General features: G+C 40.4%; 2 protein-coding genes across 4 annotated transcripts in view; one reads left to right on the top strand and one right to left on the bottom strand.

Annotated features, from left to right (window-relative positions):
- Positions 1 to 16090: 16090 nt before the first annotated feature.
- Positions 16091 to 18160, bottom strand: LOC149972822 (protein reprimo A-like). The gene has a single exon (XM_090216436.1). It carries the CDS (start codon positions 17939 to 17941, stop codon positions 17630 to 17632), a length of 312 nt encoding a protein of 103 aa, XP_090072562.1. The 5' UTR covers positions 17942 to 18160; the 3' UTR covers positions 16091 to 17629.
- Positions 18161 to 21367: 3207 nt separating this feature from the next.
- LOC110501526 (polypeptide N-acetylgalactosaminyltransferase 13) overlaps positions 21368 to 21978 on the top strand; it is a 69202-nt gene continuing 68591 nt past the window's right edge. Inside the window, exon 1 of one of the 3 annotated variants that reach the window (XM_021579170.3) lies at positions 21368 to 21907. The gene's annotated coding sequence lies outside the window, so the exon portion shown is untranslated. The remainder of the gene's footprint in view (positions 21908 to 21978) is intronic. The other 2 variants (XM_090215684.1, XM_090215683.1) reach the window with 2 other exon arrangements.

Here is a 21978-nt window from a genome sequence, read left to right as displayed (position 1 = left end):
CTGTGTCTGCTCTAGGGTTGCATATTCTGCCTACTTTCCCAAAATCCCCAGTTGTTTTCAGAAATCCTACTTCATCTTCTAAACAGAATTTCTGGAAAACCTGGGAATTTGAATTTTGCAACCCCGATCTTTGCTCTGCACCTGCTTGTTTCATCTAGTATGATGAGGGTTTATCATGGACCAGCAGCCTTGCTGCCTTAATAACCTCTTCTGGATGTAAGCAGCTGCTTTAATGGAAGCAGACATTGATGTTGTGATGGTGGTGCTCCTCCAGACGCAGGCGATAATGGATCCGAGGCCAGCGCACAATGAGGACTGCTTCCGGCACAGTGAGAAGCAATTTGAGGAAGTTCAATAAGTCATTACCTGTAGATGTTTTATCATAAAGCAGATCTAGGCAGTGGCCTATTAAGCATGGCATTCCCAAAATAGGAGCGCTACCCTGGAGCTCTTAAACACAAGACACTTTGCTCATATGGCAAAGTGTCTATGCTATAGCCTTTGTACTGTTGGCATGGTGTGCAGTGCCTTCGGAAAGTATTCAGACCCCTTGACTTTACCCACATTTTGTTACGTTACAGCCTTATTCTAAAAGGGATTAAATAAAACAATAAAACAACAATCTACACACAATACCCCATGATGACAAAGCAAAAGCAGGTTTTTAGAAATGTTTGCAAATGTATTAAAAACAAAAATCCAGGACATTTGGAGATATGCAAAAACAATATATGTAATCGTACTAGAGCAATCCAATTAAGAATAATACACAGATTGCATATATCCCCAAATCGCAGACATGCTTTTAGCCCCACGTCCTCTTCCCCTCAGTGTCTTAAATGCAAAACTGATACAGGCACCCTAACACATTGTTTATGGTCATGTACCAAAATACAAAGATACTGGTCTGGTGTTCTGCAAGAAATTGAAAAGATCCTAGGGGTTGATGTAGAGTTGGACCCAGTTTCTTTACTGTTAGGTCTCCCTAGTAGGCAGGTTACTTCTGTGGGTAAAAGGAGGCTTTACAACATCCTCACCTTCGCAGCGAGGAAAAACATCCTTTTACAGTGGATTAGTGATAAGGTTCCTTCTATTAAAGATTGGCATAAGATACTATTTGAATGGGTGCCTCTGGAATATCTGACATGTACATTGCATTCTAAAACAGACCAGTTCTACAAAGTATGGGAACCTTATCTAAATTACCTAGAACCTGAGGTATCAGCTATTATGCTGCAAGGATTCTCGTAGAATGACGGGGATGTATGTATTTCAGAACTACACTGTACGTTCCATGTGTGGAACCTAACCTCTTGGTTTAAACTGAGCTTTTTTGTTTAATTTCTGTTTGTAAGTTTGTTTAAAATGTATGTATTGAGGGACGCAATGATGGTGATGGGGTGAGAGAAGCTTTCTGTGTGCTTTGTCTCTGTTGTTATACATATCTCTTAATATGGGTGAAAATTGTAAAATTCCAATAAAAATACTGTTAAAAAAATAAATACAAATAAAAAAAATCCAGGAATATGGTATTTACATAAGTATTCAGACCCTTTGTTATGAGACTCTAAATTGAGCTCAGGTGCATCCTGTTTCCATTGATCGTCCTTGAGATGTTTCTACATCTCTAAATGGTAAATGAAATTGATTGGCATGATTTGGAAAGGCACACACCTGTCTATATAAGGTCCCACCGTTGACAGTGCATGTCAGAGCAAAAACCAAGCCATGAGGTCAAAGGAATTGTCTGTAGAGCTCCGAGACAGGATTGTGTCGAGGCACAGATCTGGGGAAGGGTACCAAAACATTTCTGTAGCACTGAAGGTCCCCAAGAACACAGTGGCCTCCATCATTCTTAAATGGAAGAAGTTTGGAACCACCAAGACCCTTCCTAGAGCTGGCCGCCCAGCCAAACTGAGCAATTGGGAGAGAAGGGCCTTGGTCAGGGAGGTGACCAAGAACCCAATGGTCACTCTGACATAGCTTTAGAGTTCCTCTGTGGAGATGGGAGAACCTTCCAGAAGGACAACCATCTCTGCAGCACTCCACCAATCAGGCCTTTATGGTAGAGTGGCCAAACGGAAGCCACTCCTCAGTAAAAGGCACATGACAGCACACTTGGAGTTTGCCAAAAGGCACCTAAAGACTCTCAGGCCATAAGAAACAAGATTATCTTGTCTGATAAAACCAAGAGTGAACTCTTTGGCCTGAATGCCAAGCGTAACGTCTGGTGGAAACCTGGCACCATCGCTACGGTGAGCATGATGGTGGCACCATCATGCCATGGGGCTGTTTTTCAGCGGCAGGATCGAGACAAATATGAATGGAGCAAAGTACAGAGAGATCCTTGATGAAAACCTGCTCCAAAGCATTCAGGACCTTAGACTGGGGCAAAGGTTCACCTTCCAACAGGACAATGGCACACTGCCAAGACAATGCAGCAGTGGCTTTGGGGCAAGTCAAACCAGAGCCCGGACTTGAACCCGATCGAACATCTCTGGAGAGACCTGAAAATAGCTGTGCAGCAACGCTCCCCATCTAACCTGACAGAGCTTGAGATGATCTGCAGAGAAGAATGTGAGAAACTCTCCAAATACAGGTGTGCCAAGCGTCATACCCAAGAAAACTCAAGGCTGTCATCGCTGCCAAAGGTGCTTCAACAAAGTAGTCTGAATACTTACGTAAATGTGATATTTCCATTTTTATTATTAATAAATTAGCAACAATTTAAAAAAAAACGAATTATGGGGTAATTGTGTGTGGATTGATGAGGGGGGAAACTATTTCATCAATGTAAGAATACGGCTGTAACCTACCAAAATGTGGGAAAAGTCAACGGGTCTGAATACTTTCTGAAGGCACTGTACGTTGACAATTTCTTATTTTTGCCCTTGTTGAGCTGCTGCCTGTAGCCACACCCTACTGGAGCCCTATAACTATTATGGGTAATACTTTCATATGAAGTACATATGTATAATGCTTTACAACGTACTTTATGACTACGTATCATCTTTTGCAATTATTTTCTCCCTTATACTAACATGTAAATAGTTATTATTTGGGTGCAGCATGACACCAACCATATCAATTGAGACTGCAATCTCCTGAATCTCCTGCAATCTCCTGACTGAATCTGAACTGATCCAGTTGTCTAGCTTTTTGCCAAATTGACCTAACTTGTTCTTAACTGGCCTACCTGGTTAAATTAAGGTAAATAAATAAAAACTGTTCACCAAATATAGGGTACTGAAAGCAGTGAGTCTGACGTGTTTTTAAAGGTTCGGAGTCCAACTGTTGTCCTCTTAGAAGGTTAGGTTTTTGCCAAAGGTTGCATATTACTTGTACAGTGTGCTGAGTGCAGCTGACAGCTGGGGACCACTGGAGTGCACTGAAGAGCCAGCCAGGACACCGTTGGTTTTCAGCCAGGTCCGATCTGTCACTAGAGATTTCCAAGGCGAAGTCTGAGCAGAACACAATTCGTTATTGTAACATTGCTCATCCTTGAGTTCATTGGCGGCGATGTGTGGAAATATGACATTTTAGTATTTTTGGATCAAGCTGTTACTAATGTTTATTACACTTTGTTTCTGTTTCTGTTGACTTGTTTTGTTTGTCCTGGTTTGACTCCTGTCTGAGTTCAGCCACGCTTGTGAACCACCTGTTTGTAGTTCATAATGAATGCATCACAGACAATGGATTCATACTGTGCAGGCTGTTATATGCCATGGGCTGTTACACTGTGCTGAGAGATTTATACAGTACTGCGCATTGCATTATACTATACGCTATACAGAAGACCTTATACATTGTTACACACAGCTGGCTCATAGCGCTATCCTTTGCACAGTGTTCTTTCAGTTACAAATATAACATATCCATGAGCAAGAATCAAAAGAACATTTTGAATGTTAGATGGACAGCATGCAATAACAATGGTCATCTACAATACCTTTATAGGTAATATGATGTCTAGGCACAGTATGTATTTTACCTGAAAGAGATGCTTCTGTGAAAGGACTAATGCTGAACTGATCGGAGTATCTTTTGCTAGAAAAAAAAAAACGTTTTCCTTCTGTCTAGACAGGGGCTGGATGGATGACATGTGGCGCATGAGTGAGTTCTGCATTTCTGATGCCATGATGCACCTGTAGATGAATGAAGGTCTCCTGGAGGGGCCTCATCACTGCTACCCAGACTGAGATGGCCCTGTCAGAGCACCACTGTGCTCGGCACAGAGTGAGCTCCAGGCAGTACCAGTACCATCTCAGAGCGGAGCCTTTTGAACCGTTTGCTAAAAAAAATCCATGTTCCCAACACACTTGCGTCATGGTGACAGCTCGGAAGTCGATGAGAGAGAGAGAGGGAGATGGGGAGGCTAGGATAGAAAGAAAGAGAAGGGAGGGACTTCAGGCTGCCCAAGTAACTGTCATCTCGGCCTGACCATAGTTTGTAAAAATAACTACTGTATTGGAACAAAATGTATTTTATCAGCTCCCAGTTGTAAAGTTTATGCACTGAAATGTGTTGGAGTATGTGCTAGCACAGGATTGGGTCAGAGAAGGGATTGCTTTCCATGGAATCCCTCTCCTGAGAGAGAATAGAATGCCTGAAGTCCTACTACTGGGTCTGCAGTATACCCCCACCAACACAACAGGTTAATTATACTGTCAGGTCCAAAATGTTTGCCACCCTTGATAAAGATGAGCAAAAAAGTCTGCATGAAAAAATTCTGAGCTATATTGTATTCAAAAAAGAAAAAGCACAATTCTATGATTTTATCCTAATACAATTGCTCGGAGAAATAAATGTTGTTTAACAAGTAATAATAGTTATTCTCAAAAAGATAGGGGTCAAAATGATTGGCATCCTTGTTTTCAATACATTTCAATGCCTCCTGGGGCCCTTATTAAGATTAAAGGCATCATAAACCGGTGGTACCGGTGGTACCGGTGTCGAGGGTACTGCAGCACCCCCTGAAAAATCGTAATAAAACACAAATATTAATAAAAACATTTTTCACAAATGTAGTGCATTGGACTTTTATTAGCAGACCAATTTATTTATTTAACTAGGCAAATCAGTTAAGAACAAATTCTTATTTCAATGACGGCCTACCCTGACCAAACCCAGAAGACACTGGGCCAATTTTTTCTTCTCCTTGTATGAGCTGAAAGTTTAGAGGGACGGCCAGGTCTTGGTAGATTTGCAGTGGTCTGATACTCCTTCCATTTCAATATTATCGCTTGCACAGTGCTCCTTGGGATGTTTAAAGCTTGGGAAATCTTTTTGTATCCAAATCCGGCTTTAAACTTCTTCACAACAGTATCTCGGACCTGCCAAAAAAATACAGTTTTATATCTTTATGTTTGAAGCCTGAAATGTGGCAAAAGGTCGCAAAGTTCAAGGGGGCCGAATACTTTCGCAAGGCACTGTATATGAGAATAATATTCATCCCCTTCCCCTCAAGAATGGTCTACCATATAGCCAGTTATGCAGGGTTAAACACACCAGTCAGACTGACAGCAATACTAAGACAATGACAGATCAATTCAAAATGAGAGGCTACAAGGACAAAACTCTTAACGCTGCGATGACCACAATATCTCAAAAACCAAGAGAGGAATTACTAAAAACTAAACCAAAGAATAAAAAACAACGTAACAGTGTTTTGCACTTATTAGTACACTGAGTGTTCAGAGAAAATGAAAGCAATCCTGAAAAAGCACTGGCATATTCTGCAAAATACAGTGCCTTGCGAAAGTATTCGGCCCCCTTGAACTTTGCGACCTTTTGCCACATTTCAGGCTTCAAACATAAAGATATAAAACTGTATTTTTTTTGTGAAGAATCAACAACAAGTGGGACACAATCATGAAGTGGAACGACATTTATTGCATATTTCAAACTTTTTTAACAAATCAAAAACTGAAAAATTGGGCGTGCAAAATTATTCAGCCCCTTTACTTTCAGTGCAGCAAACTCTCTCCAGAAGTTCAGTGAGGATCTCTGAATGATCCAATGTTGACCTAAATGACTAATGATGATAAATACAATCCACCTGTGTGTAATCAAGTCTCCGTATAAATGCACCTGCACTGTGATAGTCTCAGAGGTCCGTTAAAAGCGCAGAGAGCATCATGAAGAACAAGGAACACACCAGGCAGGTCCGAGATACTGTTGTGAAGAAGTTTAAAGCCGGATTTGGATACAAAAAGATTTCCCAAGCTTTAAACATCCCAAGGAGCACTGTGCAAGCGATAATATTGAAATGGAAGGAGTATCAGACCACTGCAAATCTACCAAGACCTGGCCGTCCCTCTAAACTTTCAGCTCATACAAGGAGAAGACTGATCAGAGATGCAGCCAAGAGGCCCATGATCACTCTGGATGAACTGCAGAGATCTACTGCTGAGGTGGGAGACTCTGTCCATAGGACAACAATCAGTCGTATATTGCACAAATCTGGCCTTTATGGAAGAGTGGCAAGAAGAAAGCCATTTCTTAAAGATATCCATAAAAAGTGTCGTTTAAAGTTTGCCACAAGCCACCTGGGAGACACACCAAACATGTGGAAGAAGGTGTTCTGGTCAGATGAAACCAAAATTGAACTTTTTGGCAACAATGCAAAACGTTATGTTTGGCGTAAAAGCAACACAGCTGAACACACCATCCCCACTGTCAAACATGGTGGTGGCAGCATCATGGTTTGGGCCTGCTTTTCTTCAGCAGGGACAGGGAAGATGGTTAAAATTGATGGGATGGAGCCAAATACAGGACCATTCTGGAAGAAAACCTGATGGAGTCTGCAAAAGACCTGAGACTGGGACGGAGATTTGTCTTCCAACAAGACAATGATCCAAAACATAAAGCAAAATCTACAATGGAATGGTTCAAAAATAAACATATCCAGGTGTTAGAATGGCCAAGTCAAAGTCCAGACCTGAATCCAATTGAGAATCTGTGGAAAGAACTGAAAACTGCTGTTCACAAATGCTCCCCATCCAACCTCACTGAGCTCGAGCTGTTTTGCAAGGAGGAATGGGAAAAAATTTCAGTCTCTCGATGTGCAAAACTGATAGAGACATACCCCAAGCGACTTACAGCTGTAATCGCAGCAAAAGGTGGCGCTACAAAGTATTAACTTAAGGGGGCTGAATAATTTTGCACGCCCAATTTTTCCGTTTTTGATTTGTTAAAAAAGTTTGAAATATCCAATAAATGTCGTTCCACTTCATGATTGTGTCCCACTTGTTGTTGATTCTTCACAAAAAAATACAGTTTTATATCTTTATGTTTGAAGCCTGAAATGTGGCAAAAGGTCGCAAAGTTCAAGGGGGCCGAATACTTTCGCAAGGCACTGTAATTGCCCACCTCTTCAAGGAGCCCCCACTGGTGGTCTATAAGCGTGGTCGCAATATTGGGGATAGCTTAGTGACCTGCCCCCTCAGACACTCTTGACACCCATTCCAAATGGGATCTACAAATGTGGCTCATGCGCACAGTGCAATAGCACTACAAAAACATCCTTCTTCAGACACCTACATACAGGTTTTAAAAAAAATCCCTGTTTTGGGTATCATTTCATGCAAGACCAAGGGAGTAATCTATCTCATCACCTGTTCATGTGGAAAAGCCTTCGTCGGACAAACGAAAAGACAATTAAAACAACGCATAGCTGAACACCGCAGCTCAGTCAGGTGCAAGAACACAGACTATCCAATCGCAACTCACTTTCTTGAAGCTAACCATCCCCTCTCCTCCCTCAAATACACAGGCATTGAGCATGTTGCTCTACCAAGGAGAGGAGGTAACATCGAGATCCTACTACTACAAAGGGAGGCGTACTGGATATCCTATTTAAAAACATTGACCCCTAGTGGTCTGAATATTGACTTTGATCTCAGGCCGTTCTTAGGACCAATTCTATTATCTGTGATCAGGTCTTGTAAACGAAGATATTCTTTCTACAGCATATCAGAGTACACCCAATATGTTCCCCCATTATGGTTGAACCAAAAGATGTAACAAAAGTGTTTAATGAAATTGGAAATATTTAAATATATAGGTTCAAATTAAAAGAAAGAATAATGTATGTTGACGCTAACGTTATGCTAATGCTAATGATAACAATGGCATAATATGTTCAGTATGCTGTGGGCTATTGTCTTTTAACAGTTTCGCTCAATTCTTTCTGATCAACCTACGTAGCAATTACGACACACCCTCACTATTGTCATTGGTTGCACTAATTGCACTGTTTGTCTACATAACCTGGTTCAACATTCATGACATTACCCTGAAGAAGGCACAGTGATGCCGAAACATTTTAGTTTTTTTACCAAATAAGTTATTGGGAGGTTATATTATATGTAGTTAGTGACTCCCTTTGTTTTTATAGCTTACACTCAAATATAAACACATTTAGTTGAAATTTTTTCCAAAAATGCATTTTTCCAACAGCGCCATAATAATGGTCATTATGGCCAAACTGTTCTATTTTTTGTTTCATCAGACCAGTGGACATTTCTCCAAAAAGTGCGATCTTTGTCCCCATGTGCAGTTGCAAACCGTAGTCTGGCTTTTTTATGGCAGTTTTGGAGCAGTGGCTCCTTCCTTGCTGAGCGGAATTTCAGGTTATGTTGATTTAGGACTCGTTTTACTGTGGATATAGATATTTTTGTACCTGTTTCCTCCGGCATCTTCACAAGGTCCTTTGCTGTTGTTCTGGGATTGATTTGCACTTTTCGCACCAAAGTACGTTCATCTCTAGGAGACAGAACGCATCTCCTTCCTGAGCGGTATGACAGCTGCATGGTCCCATGGTGTTTATACTTGCGTAATATTGTTTGTACAGATGAACGTGGTACCTTCAGGCGTTTGGAAATTGCTCCCAAGGATGAACCAGGCTTGTGGAGGTCTACAATTATTTTTGTGAGGTCTTAGCTGATTTCATTTGATTTTCCCATGATGTCAAGCAAAGAAGCACTGAGTTTCAAGGTGGCCTTGAAATATATCCACAGGTACACCTCCAATTCACTCAAATGATGTCAGTTAGCCTATCAGACGCTTCTAAAGCCATGACATCATTTTCTGGAAATTTCCAAACTGTTTAAAGGCACATTCAACTTACTGTATGTAAACTTCTGACCCACTGGAATTGTGATACAGTGAATTAGAAGTGAAATAATCTGTCTGTAAACAATTGTTGTAAAAATTACTTGTGTCATGCACAAAGTAGATGTCCTCACCGACTTGCCAAAACTATAGTTTGCTAATAATAATTTTGTGGAGTGGTTGAAAAACGAGTTTTAATGACTCCAACCTAAGTGTATGTAAACTTCCAACTTCAACTGTGTATGCTGGAAGTAGAAGCCTAAGCGTTGTGGTTCACTAGTTTACTCCAATTAGGGAAGGGGTGGTAGGGTTAGAAAGTAATAAAGGGGAAAATATATATATATATATATATATATATATATATATATATATATATGTATATGTATGTACACTACCAGTCAAAGGTTTTAGAACATCTACTCAATCAAGGATTTTTCTTTATTTTTACTATTTTCTACATTGTAGAATAATAGTGAAGACATCAAAACTATTAAATAACACATATCATGTAGTAACCAAAACATTTAGATTCTTTAATAGCCACCCTTTGCCTTGATGACGGCTTTGCACACTCTTGGCATTCTCTCAACCAGCTTCATGAGATAGTCACCTGGAATGCATTTCATTAACAGGTGTGCCTTCAAAAGTTAATTTGCGAAATTTCTTTCCTTAATGCGTTCGAGCCAATCACTTGTGATGTGAGGGGGAGGGGGTATACAGAAGGTAGCCATATTTGGTAAAAGACCAAGTCCATATTATGTCAAGAACAGCTCAATGAAGCAAAGGGAAACGACAGTCCATCATTACTTTAAGGCATGAAGGTCAGTCAATACGGAACATTTCAAGAACTTTTCAAATTTCTTAAAGTGCATTCGCTAAAACCATCAAGCGTTATGATGAAACTGGCTCTCGTGAGGACTGCCACAGGAATGGAAGTCCCAGAGTTACCTCTTCTGCAGAGAGTAAGTTCATTAGAGTTACCAGCCTCAGAAATTGCAGCCCAAATAAATGCTTCACATAGTTCAAGTAACAGACACATTTCATCATCAACCGTTTAGAAGAGAATGTTTGAATCAGGCCTTCATGGTTGAATTGCTGCAAAGAAACCACTACTAAAGGACACCAATAAGAAGAAGAGATTCGCTTGTGCCAAGAAACACGAGCAATGGACACTAGACCAGTGGAAATGTGTCCTTTGGTCTGGAGTCCAAATTGGAGATTTTTGGTTCCAACCTCTGTGTCTTTGTGAGACGCGGTGTGGGTGAACGGATGTTCTCTGCATGTGTATTTCCCACCGTAAGCATGTAGGAGGTGTTATGGTGTAGGGGTGCTTTGCTGGTGACACTGTCTGTGATTTATTTAGAATTCAAGGCACACTTAACCAGCATGGCTACCACAGCATTCTGCAGCGATACGCCATCCCATCTGGTTTGGGCTTAATGGAGCTATCATTTGTTTTTAAACAGGACAATGACCCAACACACCTTCAGGCTGTGAAGGGCTATTTGATGAAGGAGAGTGATGGAGTGCTGCATCAGATGACCAGCCACAATCCCTCGACCTCAATCAAATTGAGATGGTTTGGGATGAGTCGGACCGCAGAGTGAAGGAAAAGAGGCCAATAAGTGCTCCGCATATGTGGGAACTCATTGGAAAAGCATTCCAGGTGAAGCTGGTTGAGAAAATGCCAAGAGTGTGCAAAGCTGTCCTCAAGGCAAAGGGTGGCTATTTGAAGAATACAAAATATAAAATAAATTTGGATTTGTTTAAAACTTTTTTGGTTACTACATGATTCCATATGTGTTATTTAATAGTTTTGATGTCTTATTCTATAATGTAGAAAATAGTAAAAAATAAAGAAAAACCCTTGAAGGAGTAGGTGTTCTAAAACTGTTGACCAGTAGTGTATATATATGCATGCATTTATATGTCTATGTAAATGTGTGTATGAATGTATGTGTATATTTGAAATATAAATAAATATATATATATATATATATTTGCAAAAAAATATATGGGGGATTGGAAGTTATGCAGACAATTTAATTGATGGAAGCTACAATCTATCTACAATATTAAAGCTGATTTACCCCCTAAAAAATAACAAAATAAAAACATTGCTCAGTATTTGTATTATTCATTTTATACATAATTTTTTACTTATCTTTATCAAGGGCGCCAATAATGTTGGACCCGCTACGCTTCTTAGGTGTTGGACAACACAAGTGATTAAATATAAATGAGCGAATGTATAAACAGTAGAAAGACGATGATCATGTGCACTGAAACAAGCCGTGGATAAATAATTCATATTTCTATTAAACACCTTGTTTGATGAGGATTCCCTCAGTCACACCATTTATTATTGATGCCGCTACTGTTGGCAAAACCCCAAAAGCTTTTCTGTTCAGTCATTGTTCTACTGTGTAACTCTAGATCTGTAAAATGATGGATTTTTATAGAATTATTATGAACGTCATGGAAAATCTGTAGAAGTAGACTATGCGTAAACAGTGCTCCGGTGTTCCCTAAAAACTATAAACACGTTAGTGTTTAGACAGAATAAACACTGCTATGCATTCAATCAACTGGGTGGCCTCGATGTTCAAAAAGGGGTTTCGAAAGTTTAGCTGAAGATCATCAGCAAGCGAAGAGGCTGTAGGTCCTCTCAAACTGCCAGCTGTGCTCAAAGTTATGTCCGGATAAGGAGATACTTTAAAGCTGTGTCCGGAAAAGGAATTACTATGTAGAAGTGTTTATCTCAAAGCAAGAGTAGTAGAATATGGCAATAGTTCATTGTCTGTGATGAGTTTATGATAAAAGTGAAAACTAACTGGCACAGAGTTGGATGATCATCATGAGATCGATACACCCACAAACACTCTTACTCTAGAATTGAAATGGATTTCAAGATCAATATCGCATTGGCATAATAGAACAGACTTTTAAAGCAACATGCACTGATTGATGTGTGTGATATTGTGAGGAATGGGTGGTATACTGCATAGTACGCACTGTAAATGGGGGGGTGCTGAGAATGTTTTTACTTCCCGTGGCTATGCTTAAGGACGGTTTCCCGGGCACAGTTTCAGTCCATCGGGAATTATTTTGAGTCTATGAGGACTAGGCTTGATCTGTGTCTGTGAAACGGACTTGAAAAGGGGTATCTGTATAGCTCAGCAAAAATCTACATGGAGTGCAATCACGTTGTATCTATAAACGTAAGTAGGCTACAGTATTATTATTTTGAATGCTTCCATGGGTGAAATGCATTATTTTCAATATTCTACGCTAGTCAATTTCATTTTTTCTAATTTTGTGACACCTAAGACCAAGAAGTTACACACACTAAATCCCTTTGATATTTCGGTGGGAAACAATCCTCCCATCGCTGGCACCCAGCTGAGATGAGATATAATGGAATTGCCCCAAAGCCAGTCCAAAGGGATTTGTCACCCTCGCTTGAATCCCACAATTACTGATGTTGGTGAATCATTATGGAAGGAGGCAAGGAGACATTACCCAGTGCTTATTTTAAACTTAGGTTAGATTACTCGTTGGATATTACTGCATTGTCGGAACTAGAAGCACAAGCATTTCGCTACACTCGCATTAACATCTGCTAACCATGTGTATGTGACAAATAAAATTTGATTTCATTTGACTCACTACCTTGTCTCCGTGTGACAGGAGTCTCTGTGTGTTTCTTTCTTCGACTCAGACTCAGACTCATGATATGGCCTTTGGAAGTAGTGGGAGAAGGGGATCCAGTGCCAATTAGGTGGAAGGAGTGAACAGGGGAGATGATTGTGTCTGTCTTGCCGCAATTTGGAGCTGTCAGTGGCGATCGAGATCATTGACTACCTCCACCAATCATCAGAGCTCTGCACCAATCAGCAGGTCTATTGCAGGCTCAGACCTGAGGCATTTTTTTTGCCATAATCAACACCCTGGAGATGCCCTGTCCCTCAACACTAGTCATTGGCTGCGTCCCAAATGGCTCCCTATTCCCCTCAAATTTAACTCTGAACCTCGAAACCAGTGCCACTGTTTTTTTTCATTGTTCACCTCTCACCGGGGACTGGTTTAGACGTGGGACCCCAGTTGGGTGCAATTAATTATTGGGTAGAACAGAGATTACAGCTGGCTCCAGATATCGTAGGGTAAGAGTTGAATACCCCTGCCCTATACTGTATACTGTACAGGGCCCAGTATGTACAGTGGGGAATATGGTGCCATTTGGGAGACATACTGTACATCAGCAGCAGCTGCACATTAAGGCCTGGGAGGGGCACTTTGGTGATTTGATGTACAACACCATGGGCTATAAATAGCTCTCTGAAACCAGACTGGGGATTCACTGTTTCTGGGTGTAAAGGCGTCAGTCATTGATTCCTATTGCTGCAATTCTTCATGGCAATGTTTTTTTGACAGACAGCCAGGCCGTGAAGCATGAATCCTTAATGTGCATGGATTCTACATTTTGCTCTGTGTATACCACCATACCATCAGATCCTCCATAAACCACTGTCTCAAAACAGAAAACTGTCAGAGATTCAGGATGAGATGGGATGCTCTCATGCCACGCTCCAGAGTGTTGCTGTACTCCAGAGTATAGCTGTAACAATTCAACATGTCATTTCATCAAATCATGATCTACAAGACAACCAATAATCAGTACGATTATCTGTAGCTACTATCCTCCTGTTAATGATGATCATCACCACCCTATAATTCTGAATTATCACCAAACACATTACAATTATTAGTTGCATTTCTAGCACGAATCAGTCTTTGTGAATGAAACCATCAAACGTGTCGGCAAAAGCATCAGTATCAGTATAAGTCTGCATCACAGTATGAGATCCCCCCACTAGCTCAGTGACATCATTACAGTGGTGCTTCAGCAGACTGAAAATTGTTCTCTGCTGGATATTAAACTGCTCCACAACATTCTCCTGCGAGCGATTCACAGCAACTCGTTCATGAAACAATCACACTGCGCTGAAGGGGAGGTTCAGTATTATATCCAGAAAAACATACGGCCTACTATTGTGATCTAAATTAGACATCTCAACAAAGTCGCTGCATGATTATGTTTTTTGTTGGAGGAATGAGGCTCCTCTAAAATGGTGTGTGTGTGTGTGTGTGCGTGCATGCATGTGTGTGTGTGGATGCATGCGTGTGTGCATGCGTGTGTGTGTGTGTGTGTGTGTGTGTGTGTGTGTGCGTGTGTGTGTGGATGTGTTTAACTATACTATTATAGTAAACAAACACATGTGATCAACTGGGGACATTTTGTTAGTCCCCACAAGGTCAAATGCTATTTTCTAGGGGGTTTAAGGTTAAGGTTAGAATTAGGTTTAGGGTTATGAGTTAGGGTTAGTTTTAGGGTTAGGAGCTAGGCTTAGGGTTAAGTTTAGGGTTAGGTTTAGGGTTAAGGGTTAGGGAAAATAGGATTTTGAATAGGACTGAATTGTGTGTCCCCACAAGGTTAGTTCTACAAGACTGTGTGTGTGTGTGTGCGTGTGAGAGAGAGAGAGTGTGCACGCATGTCTGTGTGAGATGCGGTTAATTCAAGGATTGGACTATAAAGCCACACTAAGACTCGTCAATAGGCAGAAATGGAACGTATTATCAAAAGCAATGGACTACCTTAATCAAGTAGGTAAACATCTAGGTGTGCTTTTAGTTTCTTTAGTGGAAATTCAAGTATAGCAGGGGCACTATTCAATCGAAACCGGCACCCGGTAATTGCCGTTTTCCCATTAATTATATTTTTCTCATGACTCATGATCTACATTTTGAATGTGGCTCCTCACCAATTAGTTATTCAGTGGGAGCTTTACACACACACACACACACACACACACACACACACACAAACACACGCACACACACACACACACACAAAGGCAATTATAAATAGGTGTGGCGTAGCCAGCTGCCTTTTCTTTAATCAACCCTGTCTGTTGAGCCAGTACCTTACCTATTCTCAGCCCTACAAGTTGCAGATGCATACGCCCCAATTTATAAAGGAAATTACCAAGTATTGCAATCATTCAAATAAATGAAATAAATGTTTAATAATGCAATAAATGTTTAGAATACAATACAATTAAATACAGGAAGAGAGAAGATGCTTTGATGAAAGTAACAAAAATGATACAATCTTAAATCCGCTTTAATAACTGGATGATGCTAAACATTGTTTAGGTTAGGTCAGTTTTCACAACTCGTAGTCTACCACAAATGTATTCAGGGTAATCTAATCATCCATCTCTATATGACTACTGGCTGACCATTTCAACTAATGGGTAACACTTCATTGGGTTAACTCAACTTCATTGAGTTACTCAGAGTATAGTGTTGAATGTATACTCACGTTCAACCAAATTGACACTTATGTATGAGATACTGTTAACATTTTTGTGCTTAGAGGATTTTATCTAGGGAAAATGGCAATATCATGAATTTCTCTGTAATGGCTGTCCATAAAATGCCTAATGACATATTATTAGTTTTAAAGACCATTTAACAAACAAAATGTCCTATTTGTAATTAATATGTGAGTTAGTGGCTGGGGACTTTGGCCGGAGACGCATCCCGTAGGCTATGCTGCCGTCCATCAATCATAACACATCATAATGGGCCATGTCAAATGCAATTCAGTTAACTCTGATGGGTCGCCAGATTGATTTGTCCTCAACCACCAGGCAGGCAGGAAGCATGATTTTGGAGGAAGTAAAACGACTGTAGTCGCTTTTTAGTTTTAACTCTGTCCATAGAGCACAGGGACACAGGTGGCCTATCAGAATACAGCAGATTGTGCTGTGGCTTCGTCCTCCTTGGTCTGGGTTGACAAGACAAATCATTTTGTGGAGGTGCTGTTTGGTTCCCCCTGGGGAGCTGGGGGTGGTGCTGATGCCCAGATGAGGTGAGCCAGGAGCAGAACAACAGATGCTTTCACTGAGGGGAGAGAAGCCGCACAATGGTCTATACAGGAACAACTTTATAATGCAGACAGAAAATGAGAAAATGTCAGTCACTGCAGTGCAATAAATAATAGCGTGCGTAAAAATTACATGTATTTTAAACCATCTACACCACACAAAAAATTTATGTTTATATAATGAATGTAAATAATGTGCATATATGCCTATGTCTAAGACAGTAAGACTGTAATAAAAAAACATCAGACCATCACTTCAGAGAGAATGAATTGACCAAAGCATGATAAATCCTAGCGGATTAACGCCATACATTTGTCAACTGATCATGTTTAAGGTCCCCAGACAAATGGTGGTCTAAATTCTCATTTTGGTCATAATGCATATCCTACACCCTACGAATAGTTGGGTTGCTTTTTAACCCAGCATTTAGAGTGTATATATTTCCTGAGCATCTGATATGGAACAAACACAGTCAGGCAGGTTTCCATTAAAACCCAGAATGATCAATGGGACCAGGACGTCACACATCAATTGTGGAAAAACCAACCCTTATCATCACATTGGTTTCAGTGGTCTACCATTAGGCTGCAAGACAACAAGGTGCATTCTCTTTCAATGTACCCTGTCAAATGAATGCCATTTGCACACTTTGAATAGAATATATAAAAATGTTTAGTTTGCGATATGAGAATAATAAATAATATTATTATATAATAATATATATATTGGTGTTGAAGAATTGTTATATTTTGAAAGGCTTTGTAATAAGAATGACCTCAATACAATTTAGCAGATGCTTTTATCCAACTTAACCATATATGCATACATTTTACGAATAGGTGGTCCCGGGAAACGAACCCACTACCTAAGCATTACAAGCGCCACGCTCTAACAACTAGTCCTACTGTAGCCATGATTTTCACAAATTAACCCTGAGAACAGATTGATGGAAATGCTGAATCAATCAAAAGGAAAAAATCTTGAACATAATTAGGGGATTCATTTATTCTAATAAACAAAGCCAGTGTTGTTGTTGTATTGTTATATCTCCAACGTTCATACATTTAACCACTCATTATCTACAATTGTTCAATAGGAAACGCGTTAGGCACACTGATCAAATCATTATACTGTCTTGCATGTATGCAAAAAAACATACAATATGCATTTTTCAAACATTCATTTATCCCCATTGCTTTAGCAATATGAGACAGTATTTGAAGTAAAAAAAAAAACGATTGTCACTTTGACAAAAGGGCTATAACAATTAGAGAGCGTCTAGATATTAAATTACGTGAGTGTTTGTCAAAAAAGTGAGAGCTAATTTCGGCTAATTATTGGAGATATGCGTGTCTACAGTGTCTAAGTATAGGCCTGTTCTGTCCTACATTTTCGCAAACTGTCGAGAACAGAACAATAGAAACTGGTTCTTATGTGGATACTTGACCATTCATGTATCTCTGTCTCTGTCTCTGCTGTTGGTGAAAAGTGGATTCATCATCTGGGCATCAGTGGTAGGACAAGTCATTTTGACAAAGTCTCCCAAAGTGCCCTTTAGGCTACTAATATGCCCCAATAATGCCTGCTTCTACCTCTTTGGATGGTCTTCTGTCCGTCACCAAAAAGTTGATCATTCCCTCCGACTTGATGAGAAGATTGCAGCCCAAAAAGAATATACCGAAAACCACCGTGAGCGATAACACGCACATAACTGCTATCTGGACAACTCTCATGAGAAAGAGACTTCTCTCATCCGGAGTCGCCGCCACGAAGCCATTATCAGTCACCACTGATGAAAAGTTACAGCAAAATATATCTTCAGTCTTATTGAAAAGTCCTGCACTGTCCGTTTGATTGAAAGCGGTAGAATTCATCTCCACTTTTCAATTTTCAGTTGGCACAACCAAAAAGAGCCAAAAGAGCAATTGATTAAAAAAAATCCAGAGAAATTCCCCACAACTGCAGAAAAAGATGGTTAGTGAGTAAACACCTTTAAATCAGGTAGGACTATATTTGTTCTGGTGTCTATCAGTCTGCTTTGGCGTCGCATTACTAGACGTTTCCAAGTTCCCTCTTCACAGCCTCAGTGCATTTATGATGTTACTTACAGCAACCCGTGGTTATTATACCTGGTTGGGTGAAACCATTTCAGAAAGCACAGGAGACTGCTGTTTTCCAAGAGCATACAGCAATAGCGCCGCCATGAGCATGAACCATGCGTAATTGTATGGCTGAAAAACATTTATATAAAAAAAAATGTAACTAGGCAAGTCAGTTAAGAACAAATTCTTATTTACAATGAGGGCCTATCCCGGACGACGCTGGGCCAATTGTGGGTCGCCCAATCACGGCTGGATGTGATACAGCCTGGATTCGAAAAGGGACTGTAGTGACACCACTGAGATGCAGTGCCTTAGACCGCTGCGGCACTCGGGAGCCCATGCGACTGCCCATTCCATCCATCCCATTAATGGGAAAAATACATGCAATTTGGTGAAAACTTGAAACTTTGGATTACATTTCCAATAGCACTATGATTTTTTATAATGTAGTTGAGCAAATATTTATTGTTGCCTACCATCACAGTCTTTACCACTGTCGAACCCGCATTCTTAAACTCTAATTTCAGATGTGGGTACAATGTGCTTGAACTAGCACGCACGACACGTCGGGTAGTCAGGGTTGTTGCTTTTATTTCGGAATCATTCCATTGGTCCTAATGGACGTGAAGGCCAAACTCTGTTGTCCCTGCACTTCTGGCACGCTAAATCAAGTCCACGTTATGTTCAATACTTTTATTGACATCTAGTGGATGTCATGTAGGATATCTAACATTAATGAATTAATTAAATGTATAAATGTAAATGATTTATAAATCATTTAAGGATTATATGCATGCATTTTCGTTTTCCAATTACATCCAAACGCATCAATTCAAATCAAATCAAATAAATCAAATGTTATTTGTCACATGCCCCGAATACAACAGGTGTAGAGGGGTATAGATAGACCTTACAGTGAAATTCTTACTTACAAGCCCTTAACCAACAATGCAGTTTTTAAGAAAAATAAGTGTTAAGAAAGTATTTACTAAAATAAACTGAGAAAGTTTTTTAAAAAGAAGAATAATAAAAAGAAGCAAATAGAAAAATAACAAATAATTAAAGAGCAACAATAAAATAACAGTAAAGAGGCCATATACAGGGGGAACTGGCATAGAGTCAATGTGTGGGGACCAGTCGAGGCAATTGAGGTAACATGTACATGTAGGTAAAGTTACTATGCATAGAAAATAAAAAGAGAGTAGAAGCAGTGTAAAAAGGGGGAGGGGGGGGGGCAGCCACCTGACCAGAGTCTTACGGGGGGCAGAAGCTGTTAAGAAGCCTTTTGGACCTAGACTTGGCGCTCCGGTACCACTTGCCATGCGGTAGCAGAGAGAACTGTCTATGACTAGGGTGGCTGGAGTCTGGCAATTTTTAGGGCCTTCCTCTGACATCTCCTGGTATAGAGGTCCTGAATGGCAGGAAACTTGGCCCCAGTGATGTACTGGGCTGTACGCACTACCATATGTAGTGCCTTGTGGCCGGAGGCCGAGCAGTTGCCATATCAGGCGGTGATGCAACAGGTCAGGATGTTCACGATGGTCCAGCTGTCAAACTTTTTGAGGATCTGGGGACTCATGCCAAATCTTTTCAGTCTCCTGAGGGGGAATAGGCTTTGTTGTGCCCTCTTCACAACTGTCTTGGTGTGTTTTGACCATGATAGTTTGCTGGTGATGTGGACACCAAGGAACTTGAAGCTCTCAACTTGCTGCACTACAGCTCGCTCTGCCCTCCTTTTCCTGTAGTCCATGATCATCTCATTTGTCTTGATCACATTGAGGGAGAGGTTGTTATCCTGGCACCACACTGCCACGTCTCTGACCTCCTCCCTGTAGGCTGTCTCATTGTTGTTAGTGATCAGGCCAACCACAGTTGTGTCGTCAGCAAACTTAATGATGGTGTTGGAGTCGTGCGTGGCCATGCAGTCATGTGTGAACAGGGAGTACAGGAGGGGACTGAGCATGCACCCCAGAGGGGCCTCCATTTTGAGGATCAGCGTTGCAGATGTGTTGTTCCTTACCCTTACCACCTGGGGGGCGGTCTGTCAGGAAGTCCAGGATCCAGTTGCAGAGGGAGGTGTTTAGTCCCAGGGTCCATAGCTTAGTGATGAGCTTTGTGGGCACTATGGTGTTGAACGCTGAGCTGTAGTCAATGAATAGAATTCTAAAGTAGGTGTTCCTTTTGTCCAGGTGGTAAAGTGCAGTGTGGAGTGCAATAGAGATTGCGTCATCTGTGAATCTGTTGGGGCGGTATGCAAATTGGAGTGGGTCTAGGGTTTCTGGGATAATGGTGTTGATCAGCCTTTCAAAGCACTTCATGGCTACAGATGTGAGTGCTACGGGTTGACAGCCATTTAGGCAGGTTACCTTGGTGTTCTTGGGCAAAGGGACCATTCTGGTCTGAACTATTCATATCTTTTAAATTATTATTATGCCCTATGTTTGGACAGAACTATAGCTCAAAGACCTAGCCTACTGTACATTTGTTGTATTGATATGCATGCCTAACTTTTAAAATACTTCTAAATGTAATGCGTTTCGGAAGCTGAAAGATTACTAAATGTTCCATTATTGGGACAATAGACATGAACATTATTAGGCATATTTTAGGCTACACCTCTGGCCATCCCTGGCTCGCAACTACCGGTAAATCATCAGCAGATGGCAGTGTTTTATACTATTTGATGTAGAAAAGTGACACCACTGTTTGTGAACAGAGTTGTGCCAAGAAAGTCTAGGTTGCAAAGCTGGCATACTCAACACATTATCTGTGTATCAGTTCAGTTTTGTTGTGATCATAATCAATGCCAGAATGAGAAATTATTAATTATTCTGGGTAATATTGGTTTGTAATGTACAAAATGTGTTATATTTATCTAGGTTTAACTGGCATATAATAATTAATATTATTATTCATATAGGCTATATTGACCCATTACTCAGGAAGGACAAAACTACAGTCACGCAATTTCAACCAACGGGTTATAACTATTTATTCATGATTTACACAGCCTACATTTTTACAAATAATGAACTGTGTAAAAACTACAGTACTTACATTCTCATATAGCCAACATATCATTCATATTAAACTCAAAATTAGGAAGGTGTATGTACAGTATTTGCGTATTGTGCGTAGGCTATTTCCCATGTGATGGACACGGAGAAAAATACATTTACCATACGCCCTTGGTGCTATGAGCATGGCTTTATGATCGACAAGACTTGCAGCCAACCACGGATGAGAAAATGTACATTTGCCTGTACTGCTTTCACGTTAGATTGTACCAGAACGTATCGCTTGTTCGTCTGCGGTTACCCGGCTATATATGATTATTTCGGAGAATAGGTGGATCCAAAGACATCATTTGCGCTGCATATCAAATAGAATGCAAGGGAACTCGTTTACAATGTATCGGTACGGGTCGGGTCGTGACTACTGCAATGCATTCTGAAGAGGGACCGGGAGAAACGTTAATAGGTATCACGCAATAACGGTTGCCAACCAGCAACATCATAGGGACGTGAAATTATGCTCTTCGTTCATATATAGGTTTCCTGTCTGCGGGACCTTTGGATTGATTCTTTGATGTAAATTGAATAATATCGAAGTAGCCTAATAGGCCGATCATTTCAAGCAATCAATTAGGCTATTAGTGTTGTTAACCCAATGCAACATGTTGTTGGCAGTAGAGACTTCCATCATTGCATTTATTGATTCACAGAATACGTATTTTCTGTAAGTATTGAAGTTTTGTTATTTTTACTGTAGCCTACAAATTACATTTTATGAATGACGTGTTTTCATCT

This window comes from Oncorhynchus mykiss, chromosome 22 (genome assembly GCF_057628025.1).
Source record: "Oncorhynchus mykiss isolate SJ-2025 chromosome 22, ASM5762802v1, whole genome shotgun sequence".
Taxonomy (NCBI): domain Eukaryota; kingdom Metazoa; phylum Chordata; class Actinopteri; order Salmoniformes; family Salmonidae; genus Oncorhynchus; species Oncorhynchus mykiss.
This window is presented reverse-complemented; position numbering and strand designations above follow the sequence as displayed.

Excerpts from the sequence above, each read along its gene's own strand:
- LOC149972822 (XM_090216436.1), bottom strand. The coding sequence starts at position 17,941 with ATGAATTCTACCGCTTTCAATCAAACGGACAGTGCAGGACTTTTCAAT.